Below are 23,527 nucleotides of genomic sequence, written 5' to 3'. Positions count from 1 at the left end.
CATCAAATTCATCCGCAGCAGTCATGCTAAAAACCTGCAGGTTGCAAAACATGCCAAATACCCAACTTGGCATTCAACTCATGTTTTAAGGGAAACCTTAGGCCACATATTTTGGCATTTAGAATCAAGAGCATCATCTGTAAAAGCCGAGGAAGTAACACCCAGCTGCCTAACACACAAAATAACTTCAGTGTGTGCAAAATCTGCCTCTAAATTTAACTATAACTCAATAAAAAGCCTCTAACTCCACTTGAAGCTGAGGGGAATGGCGTTTTTAGAAGAAGCCTGCCTGTTCTAAAGAACCTCTATGATGGACCAACACTGCAAACGCAGGAAAAAATTGACAAAAAAAAAAACCTTGAAAATGTTCGCTTAAGATGCAAATACAATGAGAATAGCTACAAACCTGAATCTGAACTGCTTAGAGGGGAATCATCAAATTATATTCAATTTAAAGCATGGCTTTATGATAACAAATGCTTCCATTGGTTTCAAAAATTAGACAGCAACTTGCAGAAGTCAGTTTAGGTCTTATGAGTCCCCATCAGACAGCCCAAGCGCTCAAAACGCCTCTTAAATTAATCAAAACAAATCAACGCAGCAGAAATACAGCTGTGATCTAGGGTCAGAAAAATACACTGAGCATCTTCTGATCCAGTCATAAATTCCACTGAAGAATATTATTTGTCTTATATAATGAATATAAATTTGTAAACTGAACTGGGTTCTACAGAAATCGATTCTGCAAAATGAAGCAGTTAAGAGACAGATTGATCAAAAACGTTACCTGTTTTAACTGCATCATGGTCAACGTAAAAAGTGTTACAAACTGTTCTTCATACTGGCTTACACTGACACCTGCAATCTCTGTGAGGCACTTCAAAGAGACATTTCGAAACATGGGAACATTTAAGAACTGTTGAGAGAAGAAAAAAAAACAACATTACAAGAGAGTGTTGCAAGCTTTTTGCAACTTAAATTTAAGAGCTGTCAAGTTTTGCATGAGTACCTTGTATATTAGTGTGCTGATTAACTTGGTCTCAAATATATATCCCAAAGGAATCCAGTTCAGAAAGCGTAGCAAAGTCTCCAAAGTTGCATGAACTAAGGGAGCATTTTGGGAGTTTTCCTGGAAACAATTAGTGTTTATGATATTGTTAGACATGATGGGAGGAGAGGAATTTTTTAAGATATCATTAAAGAAATAAGACTTACCATCACAAACTGACACAGCTGAAATATCTGAGAGAACTCATTGCACATGCTGTTAAAAAATAAATAAAATGGAATCATTTCCACGTTTTATAAACAATCCTATCTACTTTAATCCAAATGTCTATGCTCACAGAACAGGTCCTGAAGACCTCTGGCCATGGAGGCATTCACAAGCCACCCAGCTCTTAACAGTTTTTACAGTAACAAAGCGTATTCTGAAATAGCTTAAAGGCTGTGCCTGGAAACGCAAGCAATGCTCCAAGTTCTGTTAAAAAGTCATGAGGCAACCGATGTTACTTGCAGTAAGGCAGAAATATCTGAGTGTACAAAGTAAGTTTGGTATCACCTCACACTAAGTGCTTTGAAGAAAAATCAATAACCCACTCAGGCTCAGAAATAAAATGAGACAGCTGTAGGTGTTCATTCAAATACTCCAAGTGAGATCAACTATTTAGCAGAAAGCATGAAGCCTACCCTATTTATTAAGATTTAATTATGTATACTTGCCTGTCTTTCAAATGCTTGGCTTTTACTTGAGTAATCTGGCCGCTGGAAAAGTCAAACACTTCTTCACTCAACAGTTTAAGGATCACCATATTGTTCTGACAAAGGCTTTCGCTCGTCCTGCTTGCTCCCACAATGTCACTTATAAAAGTTGGCCAGTGCTTCGGCCATTCCTGCTTTAGTATCTGAAAAGCAAAGCATCCGTATGTTAGATACATATGCAAAGCCAAACACTTCATAACAAGACTTAAAACTTTATGAACTCTAGCTTACCTGGACAAGAATCATATTCAGTTTCCCAATATACACTTTCTCTTTCTGAAGAAAAAAGAGAAGACAAAGTCAGGTTATGCAAAATATTCCCCGCCCTCTTCCTCCCCTGAAAAGCATTCACTTACTTCTACACATGCTGGATCAGATGAGGTCTTGATAATTAGGCCAACAACATATTTTTTAATACCTGCAGAAAAGTTAGGAATTTATTTTCAACTATGCCGGATATCATGAATGTACTAATAAATACTTTTGAATTAAGGTTCTTCACACATTCTTAAAAAGAAACACTTTTAAGGAACATAGATGCATGTGGCAGTGAGCAACCCTCTCGTGTGCTCTATGGGAAAAATCCACCCCTGCATTAATTCCGCAAGAAGCTACTTCAGATGTACAAAATGGCTTTACACTTAAGCTATTTCAATAAAACAAAAGGAAAACAGAGTAAGGATTCTTTGACTAATGCTTTATTAATCAAAAGTGAACTGCAAAAATAAGTAGAGTTTTCTAAACACGACTCCAGGTTTAATGCCAAGTTAACTAGAGTTGCACGGAGACCTTCGATACATCACCTTCACTGTATGGAAAAGTTCAGAGATGCTCCAGTTTACTTTGGTGATCCACTTTAAACACCACAATTCCTACGCACAGCATTTAAAAGTGAAACATCACGCTGGAGCTTAGCAAAGCCCTCCCTGCACAATCTTACAGGAATAAAACTTAAAACTTTATTCGCCAACACAATACAACACACTTGGATTTGAACTACTGTGCTTTTATGGCACACGTGGATGCTACGGACAACAGAACTCTGGTTTACTGTTTTGGCCTTTTTTCTTTTTCTTACATGAAGTTTGGCAATTAGGGGCACAGACTGTATACAAATCCCTCATTTTGTTGTGTTTCTTTCACAAATGTTTGACTTCAGAGTTTTCAGCTCCACCACAAAACCAACAAGCAGCCACCACATACCCCACACACTGTGGCAAGCTACACTGCCTAAAGGTTCATTTTGCCACCTAATCCTCAGCTCCTCTTCACCATTAACCTGTCAGTTACTGAACACATGGAAACAACGGCTTTCCAAGTGACTTTTAATCGCAACACACATATCTACGAACATTCCGTATAAAAAACAAAAACATCAGGCTCCAAGAAGCAGCGTGAACAGAGGATCTGGAGTTGTGAACTAGAAGAACATTACTAATAATTCTACTTCAACATACCTTTGATACAATGATCGATCTGAGTACATCAGGGATTAAATGCTGCAAACCGCGTGAGCGTTTTCTTGTCACAGGGAAGTTTTAGAATAGGTGTATGTTTTGCTGTTCACCCTCCTGAACCCTAAATCTGGTTTCAATCAATTCTTCAAGAAGAAAGTCAACTGACTCATGCAGACCAAATGCATCCATTGAAGATTTTAGCTGTCACTTTACCAAGAACAACGCCTTATGTTGAAGACATTTAGTTTTCCCCTAGTCACTATTTTAAACTTTAAAATGTTTTTAGGACTTTACCAGAATTAGTTTTTTGCATTTCAGGCCTGAGCAACAGGATTAGAAGAAACGGTTTGGTAATTACATTGTTGTGAAATCTGGAAAAACTAGGTCTAGACTTTGAGCCATTAGATACATAATAGGCAGGAGCTGTTCTACAGGTAATTCCAATTACAAATGAAAATATTCATCATTATCAACTGGGACCAAGCCGCACTAATGCAGAAGAATGGGTTGTGAACAAAATAAGTATCACTGTCAGTCACTGGGTAAGAGTTATTCCCAAGCACTAGCATTAGTCTGACACTATAGGCATGTCCTAGTATTTTAAAGCTTAAAAACTCACACAGTTTGCTGAAGCTTTACAGTAATTCACAAACGAGATATGAAAGCCCCCAAAATAGTAAGGAAATTGGTCTGCAGTGCCAGAAACTCAACTGTTTTAACTGTCTGCCAAACCACTATGGGAAACCTACTGTTGCAACTCTTTGCTTTTTAAAAAGGAATTAGAATGTGAGGATTGCTCTCAGACTTCCAACTCCAAAGCTACATATTTTCCATGTTGCTGAATCAATAGTATTATGCTATTTAGTTACAAGTTCAATGCTACGCTACCATCAATGTGGCTTTGAGATCAGCAGATGAAAACAGCTGCTCTGCTCCATTAAAGAAAAAGTGATCACAGCTCAAAAGACAACCTGAGTTTTCTAGTTCAGACATGTCATGTTCCAGGCTTCTAAGGCCTCCCAGCCAGAGAACAAGGTCACATTCTTAATCCCTTAAAAGCAGCAGCTATCCAATTTTGCACCGATTTCTTTAAACTTAAGTATTGTGGTTTCTGCTCCATATTTAACAGCTCGTTTATTTCCATAGGAAAGATAATTCCCAGCAGAACAAGGATAATTCAACTTTATACTCTGACAGAATCAACACATAGGCTAGTTACTGTTTTTCAGCAGAACATGTCCAAGGGTGGTAGTCCACTGGATCTGCTAAAATTGGTGTGTTTTGAGAACTTAGAAGGAAGTGTTACTTTAAGGAGGGGGGCACACAACAAGCAAAAGCCACACAACCAGTGCTTAGGTGACCACCTTCCATCACAGAAGCTGCTGAACAAGTCTTGAAGACGGCAACACCACAACTGCCTAGTTCAGACCCTTCAGCGAGCTAAACGTCAAGAGACAGACATTCCTGGAAAACACACCTTCCAATAAAACAAAACACCCCACAACGCAACACTCAGGACACCATCCAACATCACAACTATGCTGATCTCATGACAACCTGTGACAAAGGAGAGCAGACCCTGTTGTCCATTCCGAAACTCATTGACGCAGCACTGACAGTCCCAGCACCTGCTCAAGAGCTTGTTCAGAGGCTGATCTAGAAGAAAAACAGAGCTACCAAAAAAGTGCAATGGTTTTCAAACTGGTTCGAAGCTTTCTTCTGCCAGCTTAGCTCCCTGAAGGGGCAGAGAAGCACCAGTGCTGGCTCAAAGATATCAAAAAGTGCACAGATGAGGAATATCGTTATCCACGGCAGTTAAGTAGCAGATCAGCCCAGCTCAACCATCAAGCTGTGTTCTAATCATCAGTAAGGCTGGACACTGCCTTTGTCAGAAGGCTTGGACTAGTACAACTGTTAGCATTTTCTGGTAAGCAAAGTACAAAAAGTACTTCTGTACAAAGTAATTCAAAAAAAAAAGAGGGTAGAGCAGGGACATTAATTTGAGGCATTTTAGGAAGTTTCTGGATCAAGAGTAGATATTGTAGCCCTTTGTTAAAGTTGCTCCTGTAGAGATGCAAAACCGAAACACTTTCTGGACAGGTAACACAAGCTATAGGGTGATCAGAGCTGAACGGGACAGCGAGGAACGTCACATTACCCAACGTCAGTAAATTCTGCAGGCTGGACTTCAGAAGTATGAAATATCCTACAATTTAATCTTTGGATGTGCTTTTAGAAGCAAATACATCTCACGTAGTCTGTGTGACCTGAGCTCAGAGGAATTCCTATCGTGACCAAACACAGCACGTTACCACAAATACACACAGTCAGCGAGTACACACCTGCAGACAAAACCACTTCTTGTACTTAAGACATAAAAGCACATCCTTTTATGCAATTACAGAGCAAACATTTAACAAGTGCTGGAAATTGTTCCACCTGGTGCTGCAGACACGAGTTTACACTAGCTTATGAAAATCAAGAGTCTCCACTGACATTAAAGAATAAGCAGCATAAATAAAGCAGGTGGGCAATGTAACTCAGCAAATTACTACTATTTTGCAACCAAAATTAGAATTTATCACCCTAAAGCCGAGCTGTCCCACCCAGGGATGTTTGTATGCATATACACGTATACTAAATTGTTTAAGTAGTCCCAAAATGTGGTGAAAATACCATCTTATTTCTAGTCTTAAGAAACAATGTGTTTCCATGTATCATCTTTCCCTACTAGTGGTAAACTTGATCAATCCATTACCTAATTGCTTCTCAAGAGAAAAAAATATCATGAATATTCTTGAAGAAGGCATAACAGCTTTTCTTACCCACCCACACACTACAGAAGTCACATGCAGCTCATTCCCCTTTTATTACACAGATAATCAAAAAACGCATCTTCATGAAGCAGGCCAGAAACTTCCATTAAAATATCTAATCACTGCACAGAAATGTCTCTTCTACAGCAGCTTCCAATACATCAAACCTTTATACTTAACTCCAGGACCTTCCTGTGAGCCACTAAACTGCATCTCTAAACACTTTTTTCTTTCCATTTCAAAATGAGAAAAGTTGTACAAGCAATTCAGGCTGCATAATGAAGAAGTGCTTATCCATTCCAACTCAAAACACTCCAGACAAGCTCACTCTGTTCACAGGAACAGAATTTCATTTCGCATTGCAGGATTAATGAAACGTGTCACTGAACTGGAAGGCCAAGAAGCCTTTATTTCCAGGCAGGTTTGCACACTAAAAGAAAATACTACAGAGAGCACCAATACTTCATTCAAATGACATTCTTTATACGTGTTATTAAATAATCAACTCTACAGAGTATCAGAGTTGAAAGCAATTCAGCAGCACCTCAACAAACTCAGATTTTTTTGTTTTTACTTGAGAACGACAGCACAATCCTCTGGAAGTAAGCCACGTTCAGTACTGTATGGGATATTCTGGAATATGCCCATCTGCCTTTCACTAAAGCTGCCCCCGTGAAGTTTGAATGAAAGCCACATTACATCACTTGTGTATGTATATGAGCAAACCAAAGCGTTCTCTTAAAAGCCAAATACATTATAACCCATTGCTATGGTCTAGAAACTAAACAAGTCTGAAGGCTGAACATGCAGGTCAGGCACCTGATTTAACTAATTTTACCAGTTGTGTGTTCCATATATTCCACTTATGTCTAGATAGCCAGGTCAGCAATTGGTTCAAACTGCTAGCTCCAAAAACTAACAAATTAAGAACAAGAAAAAGCAGAACAATCACACAAGTATTTTAGAAACGTAAATTGCTTTGCCCAATTCCTATTTTAGAGTTATGGGAAGATACAGATGAACTCTCCAAAAGCGCTTACAATCCTCAACCTTCAAAATCAGTGACACCTGAGGAGCAGAGAAACTTTTTACAAGTTAAGAGGCACCAGGGCCAGAAAAGCTCAAGACTAAAAACTATTTTAAAACAAAAGCAAATTCAAGAATGGAGTTTCAAGTCCAAAGAACACATCGGAAGGAAACTTTTTCCTACTTGCATTTGGAATTCTAAGGTGGAAGCTAAAACCTCCCAGCATTCAGACAGAAGTAATAACAAACCCCTGGCTAACCTCAAGGCCCAACAAGTCATTCTGATGTACAAATGGAGGTAAAGGTAGGAAGGAAAAAGAAAAGAAGGGGGTTGCAGTTTAGGCTCTGCAATTAATGACATTGTTTTATTTCTCCAAGAATTTTCAGGAAAAGTTGTTTCAAAAACCTGTAATTTCACTGACAGATCAATTCAGGTCCGCTCTTCATTTCAACTCTTATGCACTGCTACATGAGGAAAACAGTATTTTCTCAAACTGATTTAGTTTCATCTTAAGCAAAAGTTTTGTCAGCTGTACTTACTACATACATCAAGTTAGACACATTAAGTGTTACCAAGTTAGAAACATTATGTGTTATGAAGACACAAGGCAGAATTACTGATTTATAACCTGCCTGAACTGCTTTGTTACTAATCATTACTTTGTATTGAGTTTCAGTTTCCTGCACCCCTATTGTACCAGTTACACTTCAAACAGGAAAATCCTCTCAGCTGAAGGGATGACTGCAGTCAGAACCAAGGGAGCCTCAATTTAACCAGTCTGCTTATCTCCCAGGTCATCAAACCACCTGACTGAGCTCTGGAGAAGTTCTTTCCTACCAGCCAGTCTCATCAGCCAAAAACAAAACAAAACCAAACCCAAAAAAACCCACCAGAACCACAGAGCAGATGGAAGTGGATTAGAGATGAAGCACTCATTGTCTCTCCCACATCACTGAGGCCAAGATGGATGAAACACCATGGTACCCTAAACATATTTGGCTTCTCTTCTATTGATGTACAGGAGAAACCTGATGCGTAAAAGCCAACTGACTCAATTCCCCTAAACTGTGAGGATAAAAGTCAATTTTGCAGTTTCAGTTTGGCTCTGTGAAAAGGAAAATATTTCAAAAGGTTGAACTAAAGATACATATTTGTTAAGATGAAGGATTTTTCTTTTCCTCTGGAGTCTTCAGAAGTGTCAGTAAAAATGAGAATATTTAGTTGATAGCACAACTACAGACGGTAACTTCATTTTGCATTGTAATGTATTGAGCTACAGTTATTTTATCAGCAATCAAACAGCACTACCATGCCTGCAAACAGCCAAGTTACAAAAATCTGCAACACCAACTCCGATACATCAGTTCCACAATTCATTTAAGTCGTGTATTCAGCATTGCCTTGGCATCTCAAGAACGGATGAGATACCATGACCCAAGCACAACTAGCATCATACCACTGTTTCTTATATATTCTATGCATTAAGAATGTATTTTTAAGACTTATAATTACTGAATTATTCTGTATTTTACGCTTTTCAGTTCCAAACTATGAGGTCAGCTGTGACACCACCTATTCTGCTACATCTCGCTTACCAGTGGGCAGTACTAAGCCAAGTAACTACTTAAAACTGCTGACTCCTTTCTTCCTGATTTGCTCCTACAGCCAAAAACTTTAGGAGAACAACTTCCCAACGCTGCAACTAACTGCTCATAGTAAGGAATGTAACAAGACGTCAGTTGAGATACACTAATTCTTAAAAGCACACAGAAGGGTGCTCCCTTTTCTTGAAAGGACAGAATTGCGTTTAAGCCTTAGTTGAAGCTTTTCTTTTAGAAGCCTGCAACTCTGTTCCCAACAGAATGAACGTGAAACCTTACTTCCACTTTCAAGAATATCTATGCTTTATCTGTCAGTCTATAAATGGAAAGAATAGGAGTAAAAGGTGATCAAAATTATCACAAAAATGTGGAAGTCTCCCTCTACACATTTGTTTCCATCACCGTTTACAATTACATTTTAATTAATACAGTTTCAGAACCTGAGCACTGGCAGTAAAAATTTAAAGCACATCTTAGCACTGCTAATAAAAGCTCACAGCAGAACACAGAAATCTGGAATAACTTTAATGAGTTCTAAAACCAGCTTTTAGTAAAAAGCCAAGTATAGAATGGTGACAACATCCACTGTCAAGAATTTATAGTAGCGGTAATTAATGTCTTGAAGTTCAAGTTATCATGGCTTGACAGAGAGCACTGATCCTGTACCACAAAGGTATCTCCATATACTATAGCCAACGTCTACAATTCAACACACATCGCAAGCTGTAAGGGAGGGGAAAAGAAACAAAACCAGAACACAGCTTTTCTTTAAGTATTTCCAGATTCTTTGCAATGACAAAAGACTGCGGTTTGCCCTACACTGCACTTCCAGTTACAGCAATCTGGCTGCATATACACTTACATGAATTAAAGGCAGACTTTATAATATCTCACTGCCTAAAAGAATCAATGACCATTAATAGGTAAGACTACGCATTTACTTAGTGTTTCTACTTTAAAATAGTTCTCACTGCTTACAATTTCAAAAAAAGTCACATAGATCTACACGTGCTAACAGATGGACCAGAGTTTACCAGAAAATGGACAGCATACTGGTGGGGCTACATAAGCAGTTCAGACAGGCTGCAAAGAGCCTCCTGTGCCAAGTATAGAGCATCAAAACCACCTCAAAGCCAGGAGGTACCTTCAGAACCTGCCTAGGGTTAGACCTCTTCAGATAAGCTTGGTCTGTAAGTCAGTACAATGCTTAAGTGATGATGTTTCACACCTTTGACCTTCCCGTGACACTTACAGAATCTCAGGTGCTCACCGTGGCTATCACAAAAGGGAAAGATGGGGTTTCATCATCCAGAAAAGCCCAGATGGTCTTACCAGATGACAGAAAGTTACTAGCCTGATGGTATTCGAAGCTGAAAATTACTTACATGGGGAATGACAGTCTAAACCTCAGGTAATACACAAAGTTAGGAGAAGACAAAAATCCCTCCCTACCTTCACACTGGTTCCTTGGAAGAATCTTCCATCTTGTTTTTATCACATTTTCCAAGATTTGCAGTCCATAATACTGAAATTGGAGAAGAACAAAATGTGAGTATGTTACTGCAGGACTATCTAAATTGCAGGAATCTCATTCAAACAGACATTCACACTTAACATCTAAGACTTCAAGATTATTAAACTAACAACTTTTAAAAATATGTCTATTCGCCCATTTACTGAGGTTTCATGCATTTTTTTCCTTGTTTTATTCTTCACTATACTAAGTCCTGCTGTTTGATCATGCTCACACCAGGAGGGGAAAAAGAAAAAATAATAATGAAAAGCCCTCTGGCAGACAATTTTGGCTATTTGGAGAAGAGAAAGTAGCAGCCAGATATGAATTTGCATCATAAATGACTGCTCATATGTTCAAGTATTAACACAACCAGGCTCCTAAAATATTTAGCAGCTTGGATGGTCTCAAGCTTCCTATCGTTCCTCTAAGAGCTGAAAAAAAATTGTCTTAGCATCACATGTCCTGACACTGACACTTTCTAAAGAAAGTATTTCCCAAACTTCACTGGTGTGTTACTTTAGGAACAGCAAGACAACCCACAGGTTTATTTAATTTCAATACCCACCCCAATATGGCAGCTATTTCTACTATTTAAAGATGAACTTTTGTGCTCAGTCAAAGAATAATAAAAATGTGAATAAGCTCTTGGAAACCCTTTTACCTTTCAGGAATTACTTCCTATGTTCTCAACCAAAACTGTAACACTTGCAAAGTAATCGGTAAAGCCCGTCCCCCTGCCCATTTGTCCCTACTGTCAACTCACAGTAACAGGGAAAGAAGTTTGTGATGATACAACTGAAGAACTTTAATATGTAAAACCCCATTAGCATGAATAGACAGCAGAGAAAAGAGGACAAGGAGTTTTTGTGTTTACTTTATCTGCAGTGGATTAAGAAGGAAAAAACATATCACATCAATGCCTGAAAGGTAAACCCAAGTTTTCACAGTTAAAAGTTTGGCTGAGAATAAGAGTTCCTCTTTAAAATGGTTAGTTGTTACACAAAGTAGGATCATTAGCATTTCGACCACAGGGATCATATAAACTTCGGTTTAATTAAAAAACACAATGTAGACTGTCCCAGACTACATTGTATTAAAATATGACTTTTGCTGTTCTCATCTTAACATAACCTACATCCTTTTGCTTCTCTATCCAATCTCAGTTCCCACCATCATGTACATCCTGCATTTGCAAAATCTTCTGTCACCTTCCAAAATCTTGGGTACCAAGAAAAATTATGCATTAACAGAAAAGTTGGCAGGGTATTATTTTCTCCATGGTCAGCAGCAAAAGTTTATCAACTAGATCTTAATCTATAACTTTACTCAATTATTTAACATAAAAGCTAAATGAAATCAAGGGAACATTCATGAAGGAAAATGTATGAAAATCTTCTTAAGCAAAATGTTTTACCTCACAGGAAGTTATTTCAGCCACTGCTATAGATTTAGAGACACCGTCTGCAACTGATCCAGGCTCCCAGTACAAAGCATCCTTAACAAAAGCTTCTAACAATGTTTTGAGGTATGAACACTGACATCAGACAGTGCTAACTTTGCTGATGCAGATCTAAACTCTAGTTAAATTTCTAGATTCTACAGGCACATGTATTGATAGCCCTTTCAGATAACAGCTAACTAAAAGTGTCTGTTTTCCTTCCAAACTTTTTCCTAAAGTCAACTTCTTTAGCTTTTAAGACCAGAATGCCAAGCCTAGTTTCCTTTTACAAAAGCACTAGATGACCACATGAAACTTAAATAAAAATCCTGACCCACCCCACATAGGATTTCCTCTGAGTCAAAGAAAAGGACAGTCACCTCTAGCAATCTACCACACCTATCCCTCATTATCTGCTCAAATATCTACTTCAGATTCACATACCTCAAACTGCAAAGAGGTTCATGCTGTCTAGGTTTATACTCAATCTTTCACACCTATGTGACTTCAATTCTGCCCTCTGCTATCATCTTGTTCACCTCTTCCTCAGTCCTAACAATATCCATTTCTTTCCTAACGCTCACACATGAAATGAAATGGCAGCAGTAATAAAATAACTGTACACAATCTTCACCTAGACATCCTTCTTGCCATCCCATGTCTGAAGGCTTCATCAGCCTGACTAAATACCCTGCAAGGGGCTTTTTGCGGCTTTTGTTTTTAAGCTTCATTTGATTTGATGGTCCTAAGTTTTGGTATTTCCCTGACAAGATACAGCAAGCCCCCAAAAAAGTCACTGTTACGAGTTTTACCACTTAAACTATTAGAAGTGTACACTTCAACTATTGCAACAGTACATGGAACACATTTAAACTGCGTTTAAAATAGAAATCTTTAAAAACTCATTTGCTTTTGGTTTGCTTATTTCTAATTGTCTAATTCACTGCCCAGTTATGAAGATGAGGGACAGGTAACAGCAAAGACTGGGGAAAAAAAAAGAAAGCATGAAATGATCCCTATGGTAGAAATTTCTATGGAACCCTTATCACTTAATTCTATGCACCGAATCCCTTTCCCTCCCACCTCCCAAGAAACAAAAACAATTGATGAACAGAATTCAGTTAAAGGGAATCAAAAGGGTAGACCTTGTGGAGGCCTGCCGTCAAAGCCTAGCTGTGTCAGTTGCACAGGAAGACACCCCTTTTCTTCCTATTACAAGCAATCAACATAATGGAACATTATGATTAATATCAGGTAGTGTTAACAGCTTTAATTAAAGAAAAAATATGATTGCATAAAAGCCAAATGTCATAGGGCATAAATTTAGCACCAAATCATTTGCAATTTATGTAAATTGAAGAATTCTTTACCTGTTGCTTTCTTTCTGTTCCTCTAATCATCTCAATTTTCACAAGACAAATTTGAGTTTTTAAAAATACTGTTGATAAATCAACTTAAACATTAGTAACGTCTGTCAGTATAAAAAGCAAAGTTTACCAGGCAAGCAAACAGGCAAACACTGTTACTTAAAGGTTAGCACTTTGAGGAAGTTCTTTAAACTGTTTTCCCCTAAACTTCAGAGAGCAGTGAAAAAAAATAGAACTGTTTCACGAATACCACCTGATTTCAGAAACTGTCCAAACACCATTATTTTCTGTTCGAACACAGCGTGTATCAAGCAGAAAAACATGCATGTCGGTTATTTGGGATAATAATTAAACTTAAGACAGTGAAAACACATTTCGATCAACTTTTAGGCTCAAACTTCAGAAGTCTTAGGTAAAGCATTTAAAATTGTAGAAAAATCTGAATGCTGCCCCTTTTAGTCTCTAACCATGATGGATGGCTTTAAAACAGCAGTACAAAGCAAATGTGTTCTGCATATTAGTAAAGACTAATCTCATACTACAAAGAGTTTGGGGTGCTTAACTTTCATTGATTGCTCAAAATCTTGGCCTAATAAGGTTTCTATTTCATCTGTAACACACCTAGGGACAAATTCTCTCCTCAGTTACGTGCGCATGGCTCTCATTATGATCAAAAACAGCCAAGCACTTACCCAAGGACAAAATGTGGCTCTAGGAGACTTTTCATTACTCAGATTCTGTCTACAGACACACACCAATCTCAGGAACTGACATTATGTTTGTATGTATCTTGAAGAAAAAGCCCTGTATTTCCAGTTTAGTTTTTCCTTTTTTTTTTAGGATAAAGAAACTCTTGTCAATGTAAAAGGAGGTTTAAATATCTTCTCCATTTACAGTTCTTGTTTAAAGCCAGCTTTTGGAACAGGACAATTAAAAAAAAAAGTGGTTTGATTCAAGAAAGTCTATGGCTAAAAATGAGATACCTTCCTCAAAGTTTATGAATGGAAGAAAGAGGAAAACCAAATAAGTAAAAGTTAATTTGCTTACTTTGGTATTCATGTTCTGAGAGAACTCCAAAATAGTATCAACTCTTGTCCACGCATCAGGATGTTCTTTTAAGTGGGTCAAGACTTCCTGTGCCATTCTTTGCTAAAAGCAAGTTTGACAAAATAAAGTATTAGTATTAGATTATTTAAGAAAGCATACACAGTCAGTGAAGATATTAATATGTAAAGTCTTTTAATCACTTATCCACGAATTAGGCAGAGCTCAATTAGGAGCAACAAGTCCCATAAGTCTCTTTCTGTGTGAGAGTTAAAGTTCAGTAACAACCCAAACTCAAAAAAAGCATTTGATGCAAGACAATCATTTACTTACCTCCACTCTTGCATATTGCATGATTCATCTAGACCAGCAGAGAACATGCAAGAATAGCACACAGTACAGGGAAAACATAGCAGGGAATGACATTATATCCCATTCAGGAAACTCATCTAGATAAAATTTTATTCAAGGGCACCCAAACTTTCTAGTTCTACTGGAAGCATCCATTTAAAACACAACCTTTAAGGAGAAATATATCATGCTGCAAAGTTTTTGATGTTGATTTTATTTTGAAGCAGCACGGAACAGAGCGTTAGAGGTCTAAAATCCCTCCTTCTGGGGAATCCCTGGAGATATCTAACAGCTTGCAAAACAACAATAAAAACTGATTGAGGGGGGAGGAAGGGAGTTGGTCATGCTAATGGTTTGTTCTTCCTTGGCACTGGCATTACCACTTATTGTACTAGATACTATGGTTTCAGCAACTTGCAAAACCTCATCTGAAGCAATTGCACACTGAATTCATTTTTGCTATCCTTTTCAAAAGCCTGGATGTCCATAAGCAGTTTTTTAGGGAGCCAAATGATGTTAGCTATTTCCAAAAATGCAGTGACAAATCTTGCTGCAAGTTATATCACCTACAAGCATCAGACACTATCTTACCAACAAGATGAACATTTTATATCACAATTAATAGAACTCAGTTAATGCTTTCACTGCACAGTAGAACCAATTCAATGGAATTACAAAGCTGGAGTTTTACTATTGGATTAACTTCAACAGTTAGAACTTACTACAGCCATGCAGATCTCCAGTCTGCTAGAAGCACACACTTGAGCTAATCATTAGCTGGTATAAGAAAACATGTAATATATTTTTATATATATAAATAAAATGCAAGAAACAGATACATTGGGTATGGGATTTACCAAACTAAAATGGAAAGCTAAAGCACTATAAAGCAAGGATGTCTAAAATATCTGTAAAATACTGAGAATTCCACTTAATGTAGTTCAGCATAGTGGAGCAATTCCCAGTCTAATACTGACTGTGACTAGCAAGTAAGTCTCTGTAGATTTGGGATGGAGCTGTACCGCACAAATATTCCTTTTATGTCCAAAGGCAGTACAACCATATTCTCATGACCTCAGAGACGGGGGGGGAGGGGAACAACAACAACAACAAAACCAACCCACAAACAAACAAACAAAAGACAGACACAGAACAAAACTCACCACACAAACCAACCACCAACAGCAGTTTTGATACAGTTTAGTTCAAGCAGGAAAGAAAAGCTGTATTACTTCCAGGTTCAACCTAGCTATGTTTTTATACAGGCTGCCTCAGTGCTTCTAATGCTGGTGACATATCACAGCATCAAATCTCAACACCAACAAAATAGCCTTTCCCAAGCACTGGAAAGTTTGCTGTCATACACAATACCTCCTTTTCTAAATATCAACTCCTGTTGTTCCATAGAAACAGTATAAATTTAATGGTAATGCTTAATCAAGATCAAAGCCTCACTAGGTTATTACTACCAGAAAGAAAATCAGGTACATATAACCCTTCTGAACATGTGAAGGTCTAACATGCCAATGGAATTAAGAGTCTGGGATAAGTACAAGTAAACATCTACGAGTTGTCTGAAGTCTCCTTAGTCTCATTGGACTGAGGTGGGTTTGGGGGTATTCCTTTTTATCAGAGAAGTATACCAGAAAAACAAACAAAAAGCACCACACCACAACAACAAAGTAAAAGTCTGGGACAGAAAAGAGCTTCTTTCTTGCCTAATATAGATCGGCAGATAAGAGTTTTGCAAACAGAGATAAGAATTAAGCAGAAGGGACAGGTGAATCTGAAGGCAAGTTCAGCATGGGCCATCCAGGCTGCATTCTACGCTTTTTTCTCCACATTATCCTCATCTATACCAGGCAAAACCAGTGTTCATCTCCCAGGCAAATCACTGTTATTCTCCAAATTTTAATATTTAGTTTCCTCAGCTTCTATTATTCCTGTCACCCTTTAAGTCATGATTTGAGCTGTCAGACTCCACAGAGAAGCTTTTTTTCCCGTGGGATCTTCTGAACTCCTTAGAAGGGGTAAGAGCTCGCAGACTCACTGAAATGTATCTCCACCTTTGGAAATGTCATAAAACAGCAAGCCGAATTTTCATTACAGTGACACATATTAGTCCATGCGTTTATAATAGGTTTATATCATAATTCACTTTTGCCAGTTAAGCACCACCTCTTGAATTTTAGCTTCTTATTGCAATAGTTTTCTGGATACCAGAGACTATACGCAGCTGGTTTAAGTGAGGCAACTTCTCACAATACCAGAACAATGGCAATTTGATTACTGTACTTAATGTTAATCCTCTAGTCTCCCTATAAACCTTCCCAACTTTTTAAACTTCCTGCAAACCAGACAATACTATAAGCACTGCCTATTTTGCAAGACAGTACCGTAAACAAACATATCACTTATAAAACAAGCACTCAGAAGTGCATACTTTTAAGGCAGAAGCTACAAGCAGTCTTCTGTAATACAATCATGCAAAAAACTACAGCTAGTAACTATTAGAATTTAGGAAACTCAAAATACAAATATTTCAAAAACCAGCAAGCTATTTCAGAACCTGTGGGAATTCACATTAGTGAGCCTTATAAAAGCTTTCTTTTTTAAGAGAGATACACAAAACCAGTATATGAAAATACACTAGAACAGTTGGAAGGAAGAGAAAAGCATCAGCTACTTTGTTTCATTTTAATTCATTTCTTATTGTTGTGCAAGAATATCTTAGTAAGAGATGCCTGACACAAGCTCCCAATGTATTAAGCACGAACAATTAAAATTCGCCAGAAGAGGAACTATGCCAACACCCTTGTAGCAATACTTGCTTTCAACATGTCTTATTTCCAAAGTAGCTCAAGAACTAGATAAAAGCAATCCGAGATTCACTTTCAAGACAATATAGGCAAACTCACAAATGCACATATTCCCCAAATTTAAACTGCAGACTTCACAATTTGCACTAAGTCCATAGAAAAGAGCCCCAAGAACCTGTGCAGACCAACAGTAACGGTAAAAAAACACCAGACACAGGAAAGGTCAAACTATTCTCTTAAATATGTGTTATATGCTTCTTTATAAGTACAAATACAGTAATAACATAATTGGGATTTTTCTTTTTAAATAGTCCTTCAGTGAAGCCAACGTTAAATTTACGGCTTCACAATCCTGTTCGTGATAATAAATAACAGGTAACTCGGACCTTCCTGAAGAGCTAAGTCAGAGAAGGCAAGCTGTAAGCACAAGTGCCCTCCTTACCAAACCGTACTTGCTCATACCTTTCACCAGCAGAAGGCATGCTAGAAATGAGCACACACTAAACTAATACTTCTCTAAATGTCATTTCCATGTTCATTACATTAAGTCTGCCTTCAAACCACAGCACGTGAATTACCAGTAACATCCCAGTGACTAGCACAGTAAATTCACTAATATTACTGATGTTTATTCAAGTGAATTACGTTTGTTCAACTGATTTAAGGTTAAACATGGTCAATAAACGTACATTATAAGTCCATATTACCTGAGCTCCTTCTCCATGGTACAAGCAGTTCACCACATTGTCCAAGAGATTGATATCCAGTTTCTGGTTAAAATCCAGCAGCTGACGAGCTGCATGGTCTGCTAACATTGTCATAATTGCTGGCATAGATTACTGCAAAATAAATTAAAAAATTAAATTAATAAAAAATTACTATTAGATATAGTTGCAAAGCAAGTGCTTCAACTTAAGCATCTCACTTGAATAAGATGAGCTATGTTAGCAGTACCAGATGACACTGCATACAACAGCCTTTCAATTGTTGAACAAGTAGCAGGACAAACTCTTTCTGAAAAATTCACACATCACTACCCCAATTAAATACACTTCCAGGGTCTTCAGCAGGCGCAACACACAATAACAGCCTGACTAGTTAATGGGCTGTATTATTCAGCAAGCTAGAACTTATTACAAATCAGGTATCAACCCCTACCAGACTCCAAACATGTGTAAACCACTAAAGTTTGCTTGAAAGTTGGTAGAAAGACCTGGTACAATAACAACCAAAATCCACACTAGCAATCTCAGTTGAATTTTGGGTTCCTGAGGCCAACGTGAACATTTAGAAGAACAGTTCTAAAAGGTTTTAAACAATTGGTTATGGAAGTGAAATGTGATCTGCATACGTGCTAAGAAATTAGCCACAGGGCTTTTTTCAAATACTTGGGAAAAAAACCACAAACTTACAAGTTAAGTTCATACAGGTAAAAAATTATCACTGAAAGTAAGAATGTTGACTGTTTGAAGGCACTTTGAGAGGATGAAATAAAGGGGCAGTTAAGTCAGGAGGTTACTCCATGTACTACATGAGATGACTTCAAACTGAAATGGAATTGTACTGGAGGTTTGAGGTCCCATAAACCCAGAAACACGTGCATTAACTGTTTGTCCTGGACACAGCAGCCTCGATATTATGCAAAGGAAGTCAGGTGGGGTGTGTGTGACTGTGGGTGTAAGATGCTTACCAGCCAGAGACTGCTACAGGACAAAGGCAACCACAAAAAGCAAGAAAATAAGCCAGGAGGCACAGAACTGTGAATAGTAAATCACACTCCACCCTTTTCACACCACCCCAATGCTGGAAGCAACTGACGGAGATTTTTTTGCCCTCTTTTCACAGTCACTGGCAACTGTAACAAACATTTCCTACCCTCCCCTCTCCATCAGCTCTCTGCCATTCACCTTCCTTTTCAGAATCTTCTGTAAAGCTACAAATTCCACATGAAACTGCCCACTTGAGAAATAGCCACAAGTCTGGACAACTGCAAGAGCACTCAAAAAGTTACACTAAAGCTACTAGCATACTCAGAAAGACAAAACCTGAAACTCTTCCAGAAACAGCCCCCACATGCCCAGTCAACCTCTTCTTTAGAGTTAGCTAGAAATCAGACCTGCTCTCATTGAATAACTTAATGTGCAAGTAAGAATTTCTTTTATGCCTTACGTATTTAAGTCATGCTCAAAAGAGCAAGACAAACCTGTGCCTCAACCCAAGTAATTACTAAGTGAAAGTCCTATAGCAGAATGCAGACAAGGATAATCTTTTGTTTAGAAAGGCGTATCTGCAAGTAGCATCAAGAATTTCTTTTATCTCTATGCAGAAAATATTAACTTCAAAACTCAAACATTTTAATTGTATTTTGAAGTTAAAAAACTCACTTAGTACTACTACACTAACTTAATCATTTTGAGGGCTCCATCTCAACATTCAGTCTTTGTACATCTACCTGGAAAAACAGAAGGAAATAACTATCAAGTAGAAACCAAAATAAGTTAACACCAACTATCTACACCCGTCCTTTCCCTCCCCAACTCCTAAAGTTTTCAAAATTGCAATGTTAAGTATGGAAGCAAGAGGAAAAAACAGCAGGGATGGCTGATTTCATTATTTTGACTCAGGAGGACACTTGAAAATTTCACCTCACAGAGGGGCAGCGCTACTAGAAGGAAATTGCACCAATTAATAGGCTCCGCAGCACAGAGCGGTGAATGCTCCCAGGCACACCCCTTTTTGTTCACATCTGGCCTCCGTGGCTCAACTGCGAGCTGGGAAAGCGGTTTTCAAACTACAATATACAGGGTAAATCAGTTGTTCCTCAGGTAGGGCCATTCATTTCAGATTTCAGCCTCTTTCGGTGGTTTTTACGCAGCCCTATCAGCACAAACGAGGAGCCACGTGACCACGAGAAGTTATTAACCACATGGAAGCAGAAAGGAAATGTTTTGAATAGGGCCCTTTGCCACTCCCAGCATTATCTTCAAAATGACCTACCCACTCGCAAACTGAAATACAGAAATGGCGGCTTTGTGGTCAATATCAACGCTATTTCCTACCACTAACAATGAACCCACATGAAGCTTACAATATTTGGTTTATGATACTCCTATACTTTTTCCCTGCATCACGCCTGAACCCCACAACAGGTTTAAACTTCAGCTGCAAGAACCATCGGTAATTAATTCTTCAACGCTGCCAATAAATGGGGAAATAAAAACAATAAGAGAAAAAGTTTAAAAATGAAAATCTGAACTACAACATAGCAAGAATCTGACATCTACCGAAGGTCAAAAGAACTGCATTTACAGCACTGTTTACATAGTTATCCCAACTCCCGATGACCCTAGACCTTTCAGTTTTAACACAACAGTCAGTTTGGGATGATATACTCGATTCGTTTCAGCACGTAGTGCACGGGAATAACAAATTTTATTTGTAGGAAATGTTGAGTATTCAGTGAACCCTAGAGCGGGTTTATCCCGGCTACTTAGCGCTCGTTGGGGTCAACGACTGAAAAATAAAAGCCCACCCTGTGAGAGCGGCTCTGCCCCATTCCTAAGCATGCAATTCCGCTACCGAACGCAAGTGAATTGCCGCCCCACTACCCTCTGCCAGCGAATTAGTTGCATCACTTGTAAATTCCTCCAGCTGCACGACATGAAACGGAGCGCATCGCAAATTCGCAATGAAACCATCCCCTCCCCTCGCTCCTTTCCACACGTGTGCCTGCGGACAAGATTAAATAACACAAACATCGCCCCGGCACCCTCGGAGCGGTCTTTTTCGGCACGGCCGCGCCCGACACGGAGCCTTCCCCCCCCCCCCCCCCCCGAATAACTCACACCCACCCAGCGCGGAGGCCTTTCCCCCGCTCCCGCCGCAAGGCCGCTGCTTCCCCCGCCGGGGCTCGGGCAGGGAGAGCGGCCTGGGCGGGGGGCGGCGGGGCGGGGGGGGCCCTGCGGAGCGCGGCGGCCCCGCGGCGGCGCAGCCCCTCCCTCCTCCTCCCTCCCTCGCTGGGCTCCAGCCCTGCGCTCTATACAGGGGCCCCCCACGTGATCCAGGCGGACGTTTCAATACTGCTGCACAGACACACAGAAAATATTTCTGGAAACTTCCACTCCTAATAATTTACAGATTATGTCCCTCGTTTTTGCCTGTGCCCGATCCCACACCCCCCATCCCCCCTCGGCCTCCTAACGAGGGGCAGGCCCGGCAGCGGCTCCCCGGGCCCCCTTCCCCGCAGCATCCGCGGCGGGCTCCAGCCAGGCCCAGGATGCCCGCACCCCGAACCCGACTGCAACACACCCCCCCGCCCCGGGGCTTGCTCCCCGGAGCCCATCACGCTTCTCCTTCCACAGCCAGGACTTGGCGCCCTCGGCCGTGTCCCCCACACGCCTCCCGAGCACTCGCCCCTTTGCCCCCCTCATGGCGACGAACCCCGGAGGTCACACTCACCTGGGTGTTTCTTACAGCTTCTTCCTTCAAAAAGTAGGGGTGGGTGAGCGAAGTTTCTAACCACACGCCAAAAAAAATTAAAAAAAAAAAAAATAAAAAAAGCCACCAAAAATAACCCTCCCCCCTCAAAAACACCCGAAGGGGGGAAAAAGTCTAGCGCAGCCCCCTCCCTGCCGGGTACGTGCGGCCGCCGCTCCGCTGCCCGCGCTGTCCCCCGGCAAGCGCGCCCCGGCCTCGCCGCACCGGCTGGAGCCTGCGGCCCGCGGGCGGGCGCTCCCCTGGGCGCAACGGCTCCGCGCCTTCCTTCCCCTCAGCCCGCGGGGACGGGCCGCGCTGCCCTCCTCTCGCTTGCAGGGGGAACGGGGAGCGGCGCGGGGCTCCGGCCTCCCCAGGCTCTCGGTAGCGGCGCGGGGGGGGAAACTTCTACCTTCCTCGTGGCCCTGCTGCCCCAGCTCCGCCTCGGCGGGGCCCCGGCTCTCTCTGCCGCGTCGCGGAGCGTCCAGGCCCGGGCCCGTGCGGGTGGGTCTGTCGCTACTCCCGTTGCTGCCGCCCTCCCCTCGGCCTGGCGGGCGCTCAGTTCATCCCCATTCCCACCCCCCCCCGAGGCTCGCACGAAACTTTGCCCCCTCAGCTGCGCCGGCGGCTCCCCCCGCGGGCTCCCCTACGAGCAGGTCGCGCACACGGCGGCGGAGGCAGCGGTGGCGGCGGGGACTGAGCGCGGCGCGTCTCCCCCTCCTAATGCCACAGACTCGGAACCGGCTCAAACCGGTTCAGACTGGGAGATTCCATCTCGGTTTAGTTTTCAGCCCATGGCGCCGCGGAGCGTTTGGAAACCTCGGGCCTCCGCCCAGCCGCCGCTCCCATTGGTCCCGAGCCATGCCGCCGCGCGAGTGGCCTCCGCGCTTATTGGCTGGGGGGACTGCCCATCAGCTCCGCGCCTCGGAGGGGCGGAGGCACCGAGCGGCCGCGGGGGGGGGGGGATAAGATAGAGGGGATCCGCCCCCTCTCCCGCAGCGTTTTGCGTGCGGCGCGGGGCGGGCCGCTACTGTCTGATAGGCTGAGCCGAACTGTCACTCAAAGGCAGGCCCGCCCTCAGTTCGCAAACCGCGGGCGTAGGTGCTGCCGCGCTTTGGTTGGCTGGCGGCTCGACGTGACGCGCGTGTCTGAGCGCGCGCAGGGGCGGGGCTGTGGCGGCGCGCGGGCAGCAGCGGCCGTTGGGAGCCGGGGGCTCGTGCCTGAGGGGGAATGGCGGGCGGGAGCTGGTTGGGAGGCCAAGGACGGTTCGCCCGCTTGGGAGGGCTTGAGGTGCTCTCCTAGCGGTGTCCCGTAACCCCCTGAGGTGCTGTCTCCGTGGGGGTGCAGCAATGAGGTGGTGGGGGAGTAGGCGAGGGGGCCGTGTGTGAGGGGGCTGTGTGATAATGGCGGCCTTACCTTACGGGGTGGTCAGTGAGGTGAGTGCTGAGCGCATGGATAAGGCGCTGCTTAGGTGTCCCGAGGCTCAATGCTCTGCTATAAAGAGTGGGTGAGAGGAGCAATGGTGAGCAGTGGGTGCCCCCTACCCAGGTGGTTTGCTTCCCCCCACCAAGGCCTGTGCAGGCTGGAAGGGTGATGTGTGTTCCCCTCCTCTATGGTCCCTGTATCCATGGGGTATCCAGGTTGCTGCAGCAGCTGTGTTCCTCAGGCTCTCACAGCTGCCTTCCAAGAGGTGTTTCAGACAAGGCTGGTTTGCCCACAGATAAGAGAAACCTTGAATTGTGTGAGGAATGCTCGCCTACTAGATGTGAATGGGGATGAGCCTAGGGTGATCTGACAGGCATGTCGGCGGTGACGCAAACCCAACAGGTTATGGTTGTGTGTCTCATCTCTAACTGG

The 23,527-nt window shown here is 41.5% G+C and overlaps 1 protein-coding gene across 3 annotated transcripts in view; it reads right to left on the bottom strand.

The window, feature by feature from the left end:
* Window positions 1–22,435, bottom strand: part of XPO1 (exportin 1) — a 36,808-nt gene extending 14,373 nt beyond the window's left edge. Inside the window, exons 1-11 of one of the 3 annotated variants that reach the window (XM_080342756.1) lie at window positions 22,083–22,435; window positions 21,656–21,679; window positions 17,905–18,036; window positions 14,031–14,132; window positions 10,115–10,187; window positions 2,118–2,179; window positions 1,993–2,037; window positions 1,723–1,904; window positions 1,216–1,264; window positions 1,010–1,129; window positions 788–916 (exon numbers count right to left, since the gene is read on the bottom strand). In XM_080342756.1, coding sequence (XP_080198882.1) covers window positions 788–916; window positions 1,010–1,129; window positions 1,216–1,264; window positions 1,723–1,904; window positions 1,993–2,037; window positions 2,118–2,179; window positions 10,115–10,187; window positions 14,031–14,132; window positions 17,905–18,030 — 888 coding nt within the window. In that variant the 5' untranslated portion in view covers window positions 18,031–18,036; window positions 21,656–21,679; window positions 22,083–22,435. Of the gene's footprint in view, window positions 1–787; window positions 917–1,009; window positions 1,130–1,215; window positions 1,265–1,722; window positions 1,905–1,992; window positions 2,038–2,117; window positions 2,180–10,114; window positions 10,188–14,030; window positions 14,133–17,904; window positions 18,037–21,048; window positions 21,169–21,655 lie in introns of those variants that run through there. The other 2 variants (XM_080342755.1, XM_080342757.1) reach the window with 2 other exon arrangements.
* Between the last annotated feature and the right edge of the window lie 1,092 nt (window positions 22,436–23,527).

The sequence above is a fragment of the Nesoenas mayeri genome (genome assembly GCF_963082525.1).
Source record: "Nesoenas mayeri genome assembly, chromosome: 3".
NCBI classification, from domain to species: domain Eukaryota; kingdom Metazoa; phylum Chordata; class Aves; order Columbiformes; family Columbidae; genus Nesoenas; species Nesoenas mayeri.
Note: the sequence above shows the minus strand (reverse complement) of the source record. Positions and strands in the feature narration are given on the sequence as shown.